The 16,109-nt window shown below is 40.7% G+C and overlaps 1 protein-coding gene across 1 annotated transcript in view; it reads right to left on the bottom strand.

Moving 5' to 3' along the window:
- Positions 1–16,109, bottom strand: part of LOC126237488 (uncharacterized) — a 304,303-nt gene that overhangs the window by 22,299 nt on the left and 265,895 nt on the right. Inside the window, exon 12 of the mRNA XM_049947633.1 lies at positions 3,527–3,660. Within this exon, the coding sequence (XP_049803590.1) occupies positions 3,527–3,660 (134 nt within the window). The remainder of the gene's footprint in view (positions 1–3,526; positions 3,661–16,109) is intronic.

The raw sequence follows: 16,109 nt of genomic DNA, 5'->3' as shown, positions 1-16,109 counted from the left end.
GTGATGCTTCAGTTTTGTAAAGTGTCTATGTATCACAGTGCATTAATTTTGGTGCTGTGTTAAGTCAATAAGCAGTAGGCCTTTGCAGTCTAAGAGAAAGGTCATCACGACTTCACCTGGAGCTGCTGATTTCATTTTTTGTTTCCTACTTCCCATTACAGGGCACTTCAATAAATGCACCTATCTGTGTTACCAGTGTTCATGCCATGCTTATTATACAGTCTTTAATTGACCACCCCTTATATTATGCATAGTAAACATTAATTTTTAAACCTACAACTTCTTCTATTATGTGCTAATTACTAAAAGCAGGCCTGGGAGATCACCTCTGCGAGTCGCTGTTACAACCTTGCAACTCTGGCTAAAAATAGGGGTGAGATGCGAAAGGTTAGGTAACCAACCCAAGCAGGAAACTAGTCAGCGAGCCGACCGGATGTGGAGGACAGTGGAAGACAACGGGAAACCACCACTGGAATTACTTCCCTAGAAATTCATGGGATGGACCTCTTTGTCCAATATTCTGGAGGTAAAGCTTCCCCTCAATCGGATTTCCGGGAGGGGAATACAATGACTCCAAAGATTAGGGCAAATGGAAAAGGAAGGAAGGAGAAGAAGAACCAAGACTTATTGAGGATTGGGACTTGGAATGTTTTAATCCTTCTCCAGGAAGGGAAATTAGGAAATACCAAACATGAAATGACAAGAAACAAATTGGATGTACTCGGAATGTGTGAGGTGAGATGGGGTGGTTTTGGAGAACTAGAAAGTGATGACTTCTGATTGTACTACTCAGGTGAGGATAAAAATGGAATGTGTCGGGTTGGAATTGTGATAGGTAAAAGACTGAAGGACAAGGTTATCAAGGCTGAATATGTTAGTGGAAGAATAATGATGATGAGACTGACAGGAAAAATGAAATACTTGGTTATCATCCAGGTCTATATGCCAACAAATAATCATTCAGATGAAGTGGTAGAAGAATGTTATGAAAAGATAGAAAACTTAGCAGAGAGAGAGAAAAGAAATGTACATATTGTTATAATGGGTGATTGGAATGCGGTAGTTGGTGAAGGACCAGAGGGAAAACCTCTGGGAAAATTTGGACTGGGAGAAAGAAATGAGAGAGGGCAAAGATTGTTGGAATACTGCAATGAAACTTTCTTGTTAGTTGGAAATACTGTATTTGATAACCACAAAAGATGACGGTATACTTGGATATCTTGATTTGACAACAAAAGATATCAAATTGATTACATAATGATACAACAAAGATACTGAAATTGCCTAAAGAGTGTCAAAAGTTATCCAAGGGCAGATATTTATTCAGATGATATATTAGTGGTAGCTGAGGTTCTAGTTAAATTGAAAAGAACCTGGGAAGGACAGAAGAGAGAGCACATTAACTTTGAGAAACTGAAAGACAAAGGCAACTGTGAAAAATTAGAGAATGCATATTGTGACATCATGATGCCAGGACAGGAAACGGAATCCACAGAAGGAAGATGGGGTCGTTTTAAAAATGGGATCAAAAAGGCAGCTAAGGAAACACTTGGAGTCAAGAAGAGGAGAAAAGGAAAGAAAGAATGGGTAGCACCAGATATGATAACCAAGATGGATGATCGCAGGAAATGGAAAACTGTAAACACAGAAGAAGGGAAGTGCAATTACAGGAAGTTAAATAATGAATTAAGAAGGGAGACGGGAAAAAGAAAAGGAGAAATGGCTGACAGAAAAGTGTGACAAGATAGAGAAATTACAGAAAGAAGGAAAATATGATTTGATGTACAAAGAAGCAATGGATTTTACATTTAGGGAAAAGAGAAATAACAATGGACTAAAGGAAGCAGAGGCGGCAGACGGTAAAATGGTGAGTGAACCCCAAGAAATAATGAGAAGATGGGAAGAATATATAGAACAGCTATACGCTGCAGTCAGCCGACCAAGTGAATATGTTGCAGATGATGACAAAGGAAATGCAATACTAACTAGCAAGATTGAAGAATCAATGAAGGAGATGAAAAATGGAAAGGCAATGGGAATTGATGAGATTCCTGCGGAACTGTTAAAGTCATTGTAGAAAGAAGGGAAAATGGAGTTAATTGAATTGTGTAATCAAATATAGATGACAGGAAAATGGCCAAAGCACTTTACAGAAAGTATCTTAATACCTATAGAAAAGGAAAAGAACAGCAAAAAGTGTGAGGAACATAGAACAGTGAGCCTGATATCGCATGCAGCCAAAGTCTTGCTGAGGACGCTCAGCAAAAGTCTATATGGAAAGCTGAATTGTGTAATAAGAGAACAATTTTGTTTCAGGCAAGGAATGGGAACTAGATGCCATTGGGATACTGAGAGTGATAGGGGAGGGGTACACAGAGAAGAAAAGGAAGGGGTAAGTTGTGTTCATTGGTCTTGAGAAGGCTTTTGACTGTGTCAGATGTGACAAACTGACGGAAATCCTAAGGAAACATGGAGATGACTGGAGGGATAGACAGCTAATTAGAAATTTATATTTGAACCAGAGTGCAAGTGTAATAACAGGAGGTGTGATGAGTGAAGAAATTGAACTGGGAAGAGGTGTAAGACAATGTTGTTGTTTATCACCAACTCTGTTCAATATCTATCTGAATGAAATTATTAATGAAAGTTTTGATGGAAGGAGAGTGGAGTGTATAAGATTTGCAGACGACATGGTTGTGATGGTAGAGAGTGCAAGAGAGATGGAACAATGTTAGATTATCTAAATATAAAATTAGAAGAATATGGAATGAAGATTAAGAAAAAGAATTGCAATGGCAAAAGAAGGATTCAGGAGGAAATAGGAATTACTTTGTGGAGCACCAAACAGAAATCCGAGGAAAAGACTTGCCAAATGTTACATCTGGAGCATTTCACTGCATGGTGAGGAGACCTGGACACTAGGAAGGAAGATGAAAGAAGATTGGAGGGACTAGAGATGTGGATATGGAGAAGAATGAAAAAAGTGAAATGCGAAGACCAAGTATTAAGAAGAGTTGGAGAAGAACGAAACATACTGAAAGTCATCAGAAAGAGAAAATGAAATTGGACTGGACATTGTTTGAGGAGGGACTGTTTATTGAAGGAAGGTATAGATGGATGGTGAAGGGAAAAAGGGGAAGAGGAAAAAGAAGATATCAAATGCTGGACAATATCAAAGGAGACAAATATTCAGAAATGAAAAGACTGGCTATGGACAGACAAACCTGTAAAAGGCTTAACCCATGATAAGACCTGCTGGACAGCAGAATACCATACTACTACTACTTACTAAAAGAAAGTACAGAAGAAGGAGATAGATAAAAGTTTATGCGCTGCACTGTGACTTTGAGATTTATCTCTCCCAGCACCACTACCACCAACCTGTGCGCGCGCGCACACACACACACACACACACACACACACACACACACACACAGAGAGAGAGAGAGAGAGAGAGAGAGAGAGAGATGTTTGAAAGTAAAAAGAGAAAATAATTCAGAAGAGAAAATAATTCACTAGTTCTTACATTTCCTTAATATACTTAAGGTTTCCCTCCTTTCCATATCTGGAAGACGAACATATCCTGGTGGACAATCTGGGTCTCTTAACTGGCGATCACATTCTTCCTTTTGCTGCTGCTCCTGTCGTGACAGCAGGTACCTGTACAATATTTTAATATGAAGCAGAAACTCAAAAAGACAATATATGATCCACAGTTTATACTGTTTATAAACGACACACAGAATTAAGAATACCGTCTAACAATACACTCTAATTTAAAAACTAAATTAACGGACGAAGAAATGGTCACATGATTAATAAACTGCACCATGGTCAATAGTAACATCAACTTGTATACTGAATCTTTCTGTTTTGTGGGAGATTTCTCTTTTAGTTGCTATAATAGGAAGTCAGGAAAATATGTGTGAAGACAGAAGAGGTGGGGAAGAGTAGCCACTTAGAACTTTAGCTGTAACATGCTCTCCCTCAAAAGTATTTGCTAGTTATGCTAACAGAAGAAATATCCTAACAGAATATATGGAGTCTGTATGAATTCTCTGTAACAGTGATAAGTCAAAAAATATAATTCACATATTACAACTATATTTTAGCATATCTCCTTTTGCAGCTAAGACATTTACACTGAACACTTTCCTAATTACAATTTGCTAGAAAGGAGGACCGTTACCTGTCTAAAAAATCAAATAACAGCCCTTTCTGTTCACAGGGATTCACACAATTATCTATAACATAATTCAGCTATGATGTTGGTGGATTCTTTGGTCAACAGTGGCACTGAAATTACAGACTCTACAAACATTCATTAACTGCTCGCGCTGCTGACATTAAATAAATCTGATTTGTTTTCTCTCGGCCTCTCTGCAAGTGAGTTTGGTGAGTTAGTCTGTTTGGTTCTATTGTCTCTATATGATTCACAAATTGAGTTCTTTATGTACACATTGTAGCAGTGCTTTTCTGTAATTATTTTCAGCTTTCTACAATGGATTTTGAGTAACATTTACCAGATATAATTCCTGGTACAGCAGTACTGTAGCATTCAACAGCATGCAGCATACAAAACTTTTTAATTTGTAAAGATACTCTTATGTAACACACTAATCATTTTTGTGTGAAAGCATATCACATGAGAATCATGCAAAGAAACCTACTACACAAGAATCCTTGAATCAAGCCTATTGTAACTGCAGCCTCCTGCCTTGCCTATTATTAACTGAAGTCTCGTTCCTTGCCTAATATCTCTTAAAATTGTCCAAAGACTATAAGACATCAATAAATGGTTATTATTAAGGATTACTTATAAAAAGCATGACTCTCAATTAAACAAGTCCAGCATACCACTAATCACACTGTATTACTGTTAAGCCGTGTTGTTAACCCATACTAAATACAGTGTACTAAAAGTTTAAACAATTTTAGCTTTGTTTGAGAGGCAATTCGCAACCATCATGTTTATACACAGAGGAAAAGAAGTCTTTGAGAACTAATTTGACTGAAGTCTAACCATTTATATCTAATCAAAAGCTGTTATGCAGTGACTCAATTGGTTGCAGGCAGCTGGAAACCATCAGAAGAACTGTGAGGATTTTCTTCAAACTACCTCAGACAAAACATTATCTAATACATGGAAGCTTTTAGTGTAAAGTCATGTAGCTTTTCCCTGTTGGTTGAAATATAGGAGGCATGTGCAACTGACACCTGTCAAATGAATTAAAGCACACTTGAAAGACTAAAGTAACTAATGTGGCATTTGTTTAACACAGTTTTGTTTTTCAATGAAAATTATCAATTTCTGAAAGTGTGTAATGTAACTGGATGGACAAAAAACTCAACATAGCAATCGGTGGCAGGAGAACATACCAAAATTTGCAGCCAAATGGCAAGAGTTGAAGTGGAAGGAGGAGGGTAGAAGGAAAAGGGCTGGTCAGATTAAGAAAATGAAGAGAGTTCAAAGTGTTTATTTATTGGAAATTTCTAACTTTGTCAGAAGAATGAGTTAATTCAGCAACAAGAATGAAGTACATGGCTACAGTACAAAACAGAAAGTTCCTACAACAAGAATATCTGCCTTAGTGAGTACTTGGGGGGAAAAGTAAAGCACTCTCTTTGTTTAGCAGGAATCCAGAAGCCTTCATTTTTTATTATTGTTTCTGCAGTGCAACACAATTTTTTCTGCATGTGAGTTCAAACAAATGTGATATCACCAAATACATGCACACACCCACATAAATGCAACTCACACACACACATGACAACTGTCTCTGGCTGCTGTGGCTAGACTGTGAGCAGCAGTGTACGATGGGAGAGGCAACTGGGTGGTGGGTGTAAGGAGGAGGCTGGGGTGGGGAGGGAAAGAGATAGCAGTGTAGGAATGGCAGACAGTAAACAGCTGCTTGTGGGAGCATACAGCAATGAGGTGGTGAGAGGGTAGGGCTAGGTGCAGTCGTAATTTCACACAAGAGGGTGGTGGAGGAGGGTGGGGGTGGGGGTAGCAGAAAAGGGGAGAAGTAAAAAGAGTGGGGGTGTAATGGAAGAACAGGGCATAGGACTAGATGGGTAAGAACAATGGCTAACGAAGGTTGAGGCCAGGAGGGTTATGGTAACATAGGATATATTGCAGGGAGGGTTCCCACTTGTGCAATTCAGAAAAGCGGGTGCTGATGGGGAGGATCCAAGTCATCATTGAAATGAAGAATATCGTGTTGGTTAGCACGCTCAGCAATGGAGTGGTCCACCTGTTTATTGGCCACAGCCTGTCAGTGGCCATTCATGCGGACAGACAGCTTGTTGGTTGTCATACACATATGGAATGCAGCACAGTGGTTGCAGCTTAGTTTGTTGATCACATGACTGGTTTCACAGGTAGACCTGGCAGATAGGTGGTGCTTGTGACCAGAATGGAGTAGGTGGTAGTGAGAGGATGTATGGACAGGTCTTGGATCTAGGTCTATTACAGGGATATGAGCCATGAGGGAAGAGGTTCAGAGCAGGGGTTGCCTAGGGATGGACAAGGATACTGTGTAGGTTCAGTTGGTGGCAGAATACCACTTTGGGAGGTGTGGGAAGGATAGTGGATAGGATATTTCTCATTCTAGGGCACAATGAGAAAGAGTCGAAATCCTGCTGGAGATTGTGACACAGTTGCTCCAGTCTTGTGTGGCATTTAGTCATGAGGGGAATGTTCCTCTTTAACTGGATGGTTGGACATTGGGAGGTTGTGGGTGACTGGACACGTAAGGCACAGGACAGGAGATGTGTTTTTGTACAAGGTTAGGAGGATAATTACAGTCTGGGAAGGCCTCAGTGAGACATTCGGTATATTTTGAGAGGGATTGCTCATCACTACAAATGTGACAGTCGTGAGTGCCCAGCTTGTATGGAAGAGACTTCTTGGTATGGAATGGGTGGCAGCTGTTGAAGTTGAGGTACTCCTTATGGTTGGTATGTTTGATATGGACATAGATATTGTGTTGGCCATCTTTGAGGTGGATGTCAACATCAAGGAAAGTTGCTTGTTGGGTTGACTAGGACCAGCTGAAGTGAATGGGGGAGAAGGGGTTGGGGTTCTGGAGGACTGTGGATAAGGTGCCCTCACCCTCGATCCAGTTCATGGAGATTTCATTGATGAATATGAACTATGTGAGAGGTTTGGGATTCTCGGTGTTTACCAAGGATTCCTCTAGATGGCCCATGAATAGGTTGGCATAGATTGGTACCACGCAGGAGCCCATAGTCACATGCCCAATTTCTCTGTAGGAAATGCCCTCGAAGGAGAAGTAATTGTGGGTGAGGTTATAGTTGGGCATGGCGACTAGGAAGGAACTTGTTGGTTTGGAATCGGGAAAGGTAGTGTTCAATAGTGGTAAGGCCATGCACATTAGGGACGTTAGTGTAAAGGGAGGTGACACAACAGTGATGAGCAGGGCACCATATGGTAAGAGAACAGAAACTATGGAGAGTCGGAGGAGGAAATTGTTAGTACTTTTTATATAGGAGGGTAGGTTCCGAGTAGTAGGCTGAAGGTGGTAGTCTATGAGAGCAGCGATTATCTCAGTGGGGGCGCATTAATGGCCACAATGGGACATCCTGTATGGTTGGGTTTATGGGCGTTAGGAAGCTTGTAAAAGGTGGGACTACAGGGAGTGGTAGGGTTGAGGAGAGAGATGGAGTCTGGGGAAAGGTTCTGGGATGATGTTAAGGATTTGAGGAGAGACTGGAGAGCCTGCTCGATTTCTGGTATGGGGTCACATTGGCAGGATTTGTATGTAGAAGAATCTGACAGCTGGGGAGTCCTTCTGCCAGGTAATACTTGCAGTTCAAAACAACAGTGCTGGAGCCTTTATCAGCAGGTAAGATTATAAGTTTTGGATCAGTTTATAGGTGGTTGATTGTGGTTCTTTCTGCAGATGTAACATTGGTTTGCATGTTGAGAGATTTGGGGAACAAGGGTGAGGCAAGGTTTGAGGTTAAGAAATTCTAAAAAGTTAACAACCGATGGTTTGGGCGCAGTGGGGGTGAATCAAGGTTGGATGAAGAACTGAAATGAGTCAGGCAGAATTCAACATTGCTCTTTGGTTGAGTCTCATTGGTAGGGTTGTTGGCAAAAACGTTTCTCCACTGTAGTAACCAAGAGAAGGTCTTTAACAAGTCCTGCATGACTGAATTTGGGAGTGGAGCAAAATATGAGGCTTCTCTCTTCAACCCCATCTCTCCCTGTACTCCTACCTTCTACATGCTTCCTAAAGTCCATAAACCCAATCACATATAACACCCCCTTGTGGTACATTACTGTGCCCACACTGAGATAATCAGTGCTCTCATAGATCATTCAGTCTATTACCCACAAACTGCCCTCCTATAGAAAAGATACTGACCATTTCCTCCACAAACTCTCCACAATTCCTGTTCCCTTACCACATGGTGCCCTACTCATCACTTTTGATGTCAACTCCCTTTACACTAACATCCCTAATGACCATGCCTTACCACTATTGAACACTACCTTTCCCAATGCCCAACAAATTCCAAACCAGCAACCTCATTCCCAGTCACCATGGCCAACTATATTCTCACCCACAATTGCTTCTCCTCTGAAGGCATTACCTACAAACAAATCCTGCATACGGCTCTGGACACCTGCATGGCACCATCCTACGTCAACCTATAGATGAGCTATTAGGGGAATCCTGTGGAAAGGACTGATGCTTCTGCAGGGCTAAGACTTTTAGAGGAAAGGTTTATGAGTGTGTTTTGGGTCTATTCACGTTCTAGCTTCTGAATGGTGGCGGGAGGGACTTTTTGAGGGTGAGATAAATGCAGTAAGTCTTTGAGACAGGGTTTGTCAGCTGTGAGGGGACATGAAGGATGTTTGGAAGTTGTTGTAGAGGTGGCAGATAGTAGTAGTCCAAATTGGGAGTAGGAAGTGAACAGGGTGGAGAGTCTTTAGAGGTGGCATTGTGCAACTTGCTCTAGTTCCTAGAAGGGAAGAGTTTGATACTGGATCCAGGATTTTGAGACTGCTTAGCAGGAGAATTTTGCAGATGGAGAGAAGGTACTGCAAGCAGGTTTTGGCCTGATTGATATGGTTTTGCAGAACTGTGTTGGCACGGGTTAAGGACTGGTGGAATCTAAACAGATGGAAGTCATTGTGGAAGGAAGAGTGGCAGCTGGAGATTGGTAATTTGATGGTAAGACCACTTGTGGGGATTCCATGAGCCAAGCAACAATGTATGTGGGACTGAGTTCTGGATAGGGATAAGGAAACTTCTCTGAATTTATGCAGACAGAAGAAGCAAGGATCCATGGTGGTGGATAAAAGCATACAAAAACACATAAATCGTGTAGAATTATGTCAGAAAAAATTGTAAAAAATACACCCAAACACATGGGAAATTCACAAAACGAATAAAATGGGCGAAGTAAGAGAAGACAATATGAAATCTGAGGGAATAGGCTGATAGTGAAAGGCAAAAACGAACTAAGATTGGCAGGAAGACACAATGATATCAAAGAAAGAATGAATTAAAAGATTGTAATATGGGTTGCACATCTTTGGATGGATAAGTTTGAAGAAGAATGGTGGCAGATGTGACTAGATTAGGTGAAGTCAGTAGGTGTGAACTGGAATAGACAGGAGTGGTGGGGTGGAGAGAGGTTGGTAGGATGATATACAAGCTCGTGTGGCACAGGAAAGGTACAGGAAATGGAACATGGAAATACGCAAGAGTGATGCGGGAAGAGTGATCAGTTTGAAGGTATAGAGTTAATGGTATTAGCTTGAGTAATGTGGGGTATGAGACACTGCACCAACAATCAGCACGATCTTGTAGACATTTGATGTGTGGAGCCGAGACGGTTGCTCATAAGTAGAGTGTGCAGTGAGTTTTCTAAGGTAACAAGAGAAACAAAGGAAAACAGCACTGGGTTACAGGATGGAAGAAAAGCTTCAAGCAAAATCAAACTACGAAAAATCCAAGCTAGAAAGTAACAGTATTATGAAAAGGATAGTTGCTACTCACCATATAGCAGAAATGATGAGTTGCAGATAGGCACAACTAAAAAACTGTAAAAAATTGAGCTTTTGGCTAACAAGGCCTTCAAAAAAATAGACAACATATGAACATACACTCACACAAATGCAACTCATACACACATGAGCAGAGTCTCTGGCTGCTGAGGCCACACTGCGAGCAGCAGTGCTTGGTAGGAGATGTAACTGGATGGTGGGAGTAAGGAGGAGGTTGGTGTGGTAATGGGAAGGGATAGCAGGGTAGAAGGCAGGGGGGGGGGGGGAAGTAAAGAGCTTCTTGTGGGAGCATAGAGTGGTGAGGTGGAGAGAGGACAGGGCTACGTGCAGTTGTGATTTTACACAGAGGGTGGTGGAGGAGGGTGGGGGTGGGGGTAGCAGAAACAGAGAGAAGTAAACAGAGTGAGGTTGTATTGGAGAAACAGAGGGCTGTGTAGTACTGGAATGGGAGCAGGAAAGGCCTTACCCTTTGCCTCACTCCCAAATTCAATCAAGCAGAACTTGTTAAGGCCTTTTCTCCTTCTTCCGGTCCATACAGTAAAAACATTTTTTCACCAACAACTCTACCAATCACACTCAACAAAAGACCAATGTTGTACCCTTCCTGACTCAGTTCACTCAACCATCCAACTGTGTTCCAGCCCCACTACCCCCAAATCACTCCTTGTTAACTTTCCAGAATTTCTTAACCTCGGATCTTGCCTCACCATCATTCCTCAAATCTCTCAACACGCAAACTAACCTTTCTTTCACAGAAAGAACCACAATCTGCCACCTAAAAACTGATCCCAGCCTTATATCTACCTGCTGACAAATGTGCCACCACTGTTGTTTTGAACCGGGATTACCTGGCAGCAGGACTCCCCAGCCATCAGATTCATCCACGCACAAACCCTGTCAAAATGACCCCATTGCAGAAATCCAGCAGCCTCTCCTCAAATCCTTAGGCCCATCTCAGAACCTCTTCCCAGAATCCATCTCCCTCCTCACCCCTACCACTCCCTGCACCTCTACCTTACATGCTTCCTAAAGTCCATAAGTCCAACCACACGGGACGTCCCATTATGGCCTGTTACTGTGCCCCCACTGAGAGAATCTCTGCTCTCAAAGACCCAACATCTTCAGCCTATTACCTACAACCTAATCTCCCATATAAAAAATTCCAACCATTTCCTCCACTGACTCACCACAGTACCAATTCCTTTACCACATGGCACCCTGCTCATCACTATTAGTGGCACCTCCCTTTACGCTAACATCTCTAATGTCTGTAGCCTTACCATGATTGAACACTATCTTTCCAAACCAACAACATTCTTCCTAATTTCCTTAAACAACTATATCCTCACCCACAATTATTTCTCCTTTGAAGGCATTACCTACAAACAAATCCAGGGTATGGCAATGGGCACCCATATGGTAACTATGCCAACCTATTCATGGGCCATCTAGAGAAATCCTTCCTAAACACCCAGAATACCAAATCCCTCACCTAGTTCACATTCATTGATGACATCCTTGTGAGCTGGATCTATTGTGAGGACTTCCTATCCACATCCCTCCAGAACCTCAACATCTTCTCCCCCATTCACTTCACCTGGTCCTACTTAAGCCAACAAGCAACCTTCTTCAATGTTGACCTCGACCTCAAAGATGGCTACATCAGTACCTCTGCCCAAATAATTGTCCATATCAAACCTACCTACCAACCACCAGCAATACTTCCACTACGACAGCTGACACCCATTCCATACCAAGAAGACCCTTCCATACATCCTAGACAACTGTGGCCATCACATCTGTAGTGACTATCTGACCCTCTGGAAATATACCGAGGGACTCACTGAGGCTTTCGTAGACCATAATTATCTTCCAAATCTTGCACAGGAACATATCTCCTGTGCCTTATCCCTCCATTCACCCACCAAGTCCAACTGCCTGGCCACAGAGGAGCAATCCTCTCATGACTCATTACCACCAAGGACTGGAGCAACTGAATCACATTCTCTGCCAGGATTTTGACTGCCTCTCATTGTGCCCTGAAACGAGAAATGTTCTACCCACTACCCACTATCCTTCCCAACCCCCACTGCAGTATTCCGCCGCCCACAGAGCCTAGACAATATCCTCGTCCATCCCAACACAACCTCTGCTCCGAACCTCTCGCTTCATGGCTCATATTCCTGTAACAGATCTAGATGCAGGACCTGTCCAATACATCTTTCCACCACCACCTGCTCCATTACAGTCACAGGTCACCTATCCCATCAAAAACAGTGCTATCTGTGAAACCAGTCATGTGATCTTCAAGCTTAGCTGCAACCACTGTGCTGCATTCTATGTGGACAAGACAACCAACAAGCTGTCTGTTCGCATGAAGAAACAGCTGGACCACTCCACTGCTGAGCACACCACCAACATGATGTATTTCATCTCGGTGACTGTTTCACAGCCTATGCCATCTGAACCCTTCCCACCATGTTCCAATCATAGAGCAGAGAGGTTCCCCCAATAGCAGCAGTACCTAGTTTCGTGTACTTTGTTTAGATTAATAGTTTCCTTATACGCTTCTGAGAAGAAACTATAACTGTTTATTGTTTGATTTTAGCAGTGGTATAATTTGTGTTCTAGGAGTCTGAGTGTTTTGGGATTTTCCTAAGTCTTAATTTTACGTATTTCTTTTCATTAAAATTTTGAGTGTTTCCTTAACACAGCATACTTTTTTGCTACCAATTAGTAGATCAAGTGGCATAATTCTGATATCTCCTGTGAACTAATAAAACTTATCAAACTTTCAGTTGGTACTCTTCAGCATAGGAAAGGAAGAACTAACTGCCACAGCTCATTTAATATACTTGGACACATATGCTAACAGAATTATTGATCCAATGAGACAATATTTAAATGCAGAACAGCATCCTCTTCATACAATTTATGTATTTTATTTGCAAATAAATAAGATAATTCATGTTCTGATGATTTTTATTTAAACTGCTGCACCATGATCAGTTTTTCTCATTGCTAAAGCCTTTCATTTTTGTAGTTTGTGTTTGGAGAGCACAAATGGAAACCAGTGCACCTCAAACCAGTAATACAGATTGTTGGAAGCTGTATATTGTCCTATAGTCTTATTTTTTAACTGGAATAACATTGTACTGTTCATCTAGGACAAAATATTTAATTTTTCAAAAAGAAAACACCCTTGGTTTGCAAAACAATGATTATTTAATAACACATTTCACCCTTTTGGGGCATCGTCAGATTATGTAGTAGTCTGCACATAACCATTTGTCAAAACATGTGAAATAAGGCATGGGCCTTAAATACTCCCCGTGTCACTTGCTTTCATGAATGCTCATTTGCAGAATACTACTTAATCTGATGAAGTCCTGAAAGTGTGAAATGTGTTATTAAATAATCATTAGTTTGCAAATAAGACTGCTTTCTTTTTTAAATATAAGGTGTACAACTTTGCTTCCGCCATTTGCCAATAGCTGGCGACAATGGTAATAATAATAATAATAATAATAATAATAATAATGTAGCGGTTGAAAGAAACAGAGTGTAGACGTCAGGCAGTTAGCTTGGACCTCGGTCAACATAACCTCATTCAAACATTAGTTTGATTTGTGTCTGCATCATAAAGTTGTTCTTGATTGAAAATGTCAGTTTACGAGCCTAATTCTCGTCATTTGTGGGAGGTGTCACTGTTTTGTTTCAATATGAAGAAAACAGCAACTGAGTCTCATCGAATGCTCTCAAGTACATATGGTAAGGACGCCATTAGTGAAAGAACATGTCATGAGTGGTTTCAATGATTCAAAAATGGTCATTTTAACGTCACAGATTGGCATAATGGAGGAAGAGAGAATGTTTTCGAAGATGCAGAATTGGAGACATTGCTGAGTGAAGACTCTCGTCAAATTCAAGAAGAATTGGCATGATTAGTGGGAGTGATACAGCAACCCATTTCAAAACGTCTCAAGGCTGTGGGCACGATTCAGAAAGAAGAAACTTGGGTTCCGTGTGAGCTGAAACCAAGAGATGTTGAACGGCATTTATGTGTTTGTAAGCAGTTGCTGCAGAAGCAAAAACAGAAGGGATTTCTGCATCACACTGTGACTGGGGATGAAAAACGTGTTCATTATGATGATGCTAAATGCAAAAGATCATGGGGATATCCCGGCCATGCTTCCACGTCGATGGCCAAACTGAATATTCATGGTTCTGCATTTGGTGGGACCAGCTTGGCATTGTGTACCAGAGGTGTTAAAACCAAGTGAAACAATCACAGGTGCTCATTATTGAATGCAATTAATGCATTTGAGCACAGCATTAAAAGACAAATGGCCGCAATACAGCAAGAGGCATGATAAAGTGATTTTGCAGCATGACAACGCTCGACCTCACGTTGCAAAAGGGGTTAAAACGTACTTGGAAACCTTAAAATGGGAAGTCCCACCCTACCCGCTGCATTCTCCAGACATTACTCCCTCTGACTATCACCTGTTTAGATCAATGGTGCACGGCCTGGCTGACCAACACTTCCAATCTCTTGAAGAAGTCACAAATGAGATCGCTCCAAAAGTTAAACAAGTTTTTCAATGTAGGATTCGTACACTGCCCAAAAGATGGGAGAAAGTAGTGGCCAACGATGGAAAATACTTTGAATGATACATGTGTACCAATTTATTTCATTAAAGCCTCAAATGTCGGGGAAAAAACGGAAGAACCAAAGTTGTACACCTTGTGATTCAGAATGGTTACAGTACCAGCCAGCCAATGGAGTGTAAAAGATTTTGAATATTTAATGCTCACACCATGATTCCTTTTATTTATTTAGCAAAATCCTCTATGTTTGTTTTCATCACTGTTATACAACACCAGTTTCCTTGGTGTGATATGAGAGTTCTTGTTCTGGCATTGTACATGTGATATTCCACAGCTTCCAGATATTGTTTCATTTGTGGTTTGTCTTTTATTTCTCCATTGAAGCATTTGTCTTCTTCGTGCTTATTGCATGTCAATATCATGGAGTTCTATCACTGCCTACAACATCGATAATATGTACCTTAATAGTGAATTCTGTAGTGCTTGTGTGGTTCCTGATTTAACATGTTCAGTTGTACAGCTCATGTTCTAGAATTTGTTTTTGTATCTTGTCAAGGTAATAAATATTTTCAACCAATGAGGAAGGACTGACCCAAATTATGTTTTTCTTATGGTTTATGTGCTATTTTTTGGAGCAATGTATTCACTGTTTTCAAGCTACTTTTTGGAGCAGTACATTCAGATTTTTTCCAGGTACATTTCAAGTTGCTCTATTAAAAAATATCTTCAGGCTCTGAAACGGTCGTCAAGTTTCAGTGATTCATTAGAATCTTGCTTGTTGACATAGTGTGACTTCCAAATCCTTTCCTACATTCTGTATCTCTCCAGATTCATAATATAGTGTGATCTTTTCTGTTCCCATATTTATAACTTTCCTTTACTCCCACCAAAAGATCTAGTCAGTTTCCTTAATGATGTATTTCTACTGCATTCCATATTGAAGTAAAGTACTCGAAATAAAACTACTTTTTTCCATGTTTGGACTATGCTACAAATGTGCAGTCACTAGTGACTAGATACAAACAAATAAAAGGCCACAGTAAGAAGATTTAAAAGTATTAATTTCAGTAATACACAGTAATAACAAGCAAGAGTAAATGAAAACACTGAGCTGGGAATACAGAATTAAGAAATTAAGCATTATTCTCTAATAATTCAAGAATGAAGTTGGGAGAAATTCACAAAAAATTTAGAATGCACATAGCACTTTTAATATCAACAGCCAAAATAATGGAAAAGTTCAAGACAGAAAGAAGGTCAGCATTGGTCATAATATCCTCTGTCTTTTTACTGCAGATCTAGATTTCATCTAATAGTATAGATGTCATCAGTGTGTTATGGGTAGTCATATAGTCAGTTGTATTGGAATATGTGTTGTTATGATTCTTTTAGTCTACATGACTGCCTATGATCCACTGATGATAGCTGCACTATTAGCTGAAATCTAGATCTG

The sequence above is a fragment of the Schistocerca nitens genome, chromosome 2 (assembly GCF_023898315.1).
Source record: "Schistocerca nitens isolate TAMUIC-IGC-003100 chromosome 2, iqSchNite1.1, whole genome shotgun sequence".
Lineage (NCBI taxonomy): Eukaryota > Metazoa > Arthropoda > Insecta > Orthoptera > Acrididae > Schistocerca > Schistocerca nitens.
Note: the sequence above shows the minus strand (reverse complement) of the source record. Positions and strands in the feature narration are given on the sequence as shown.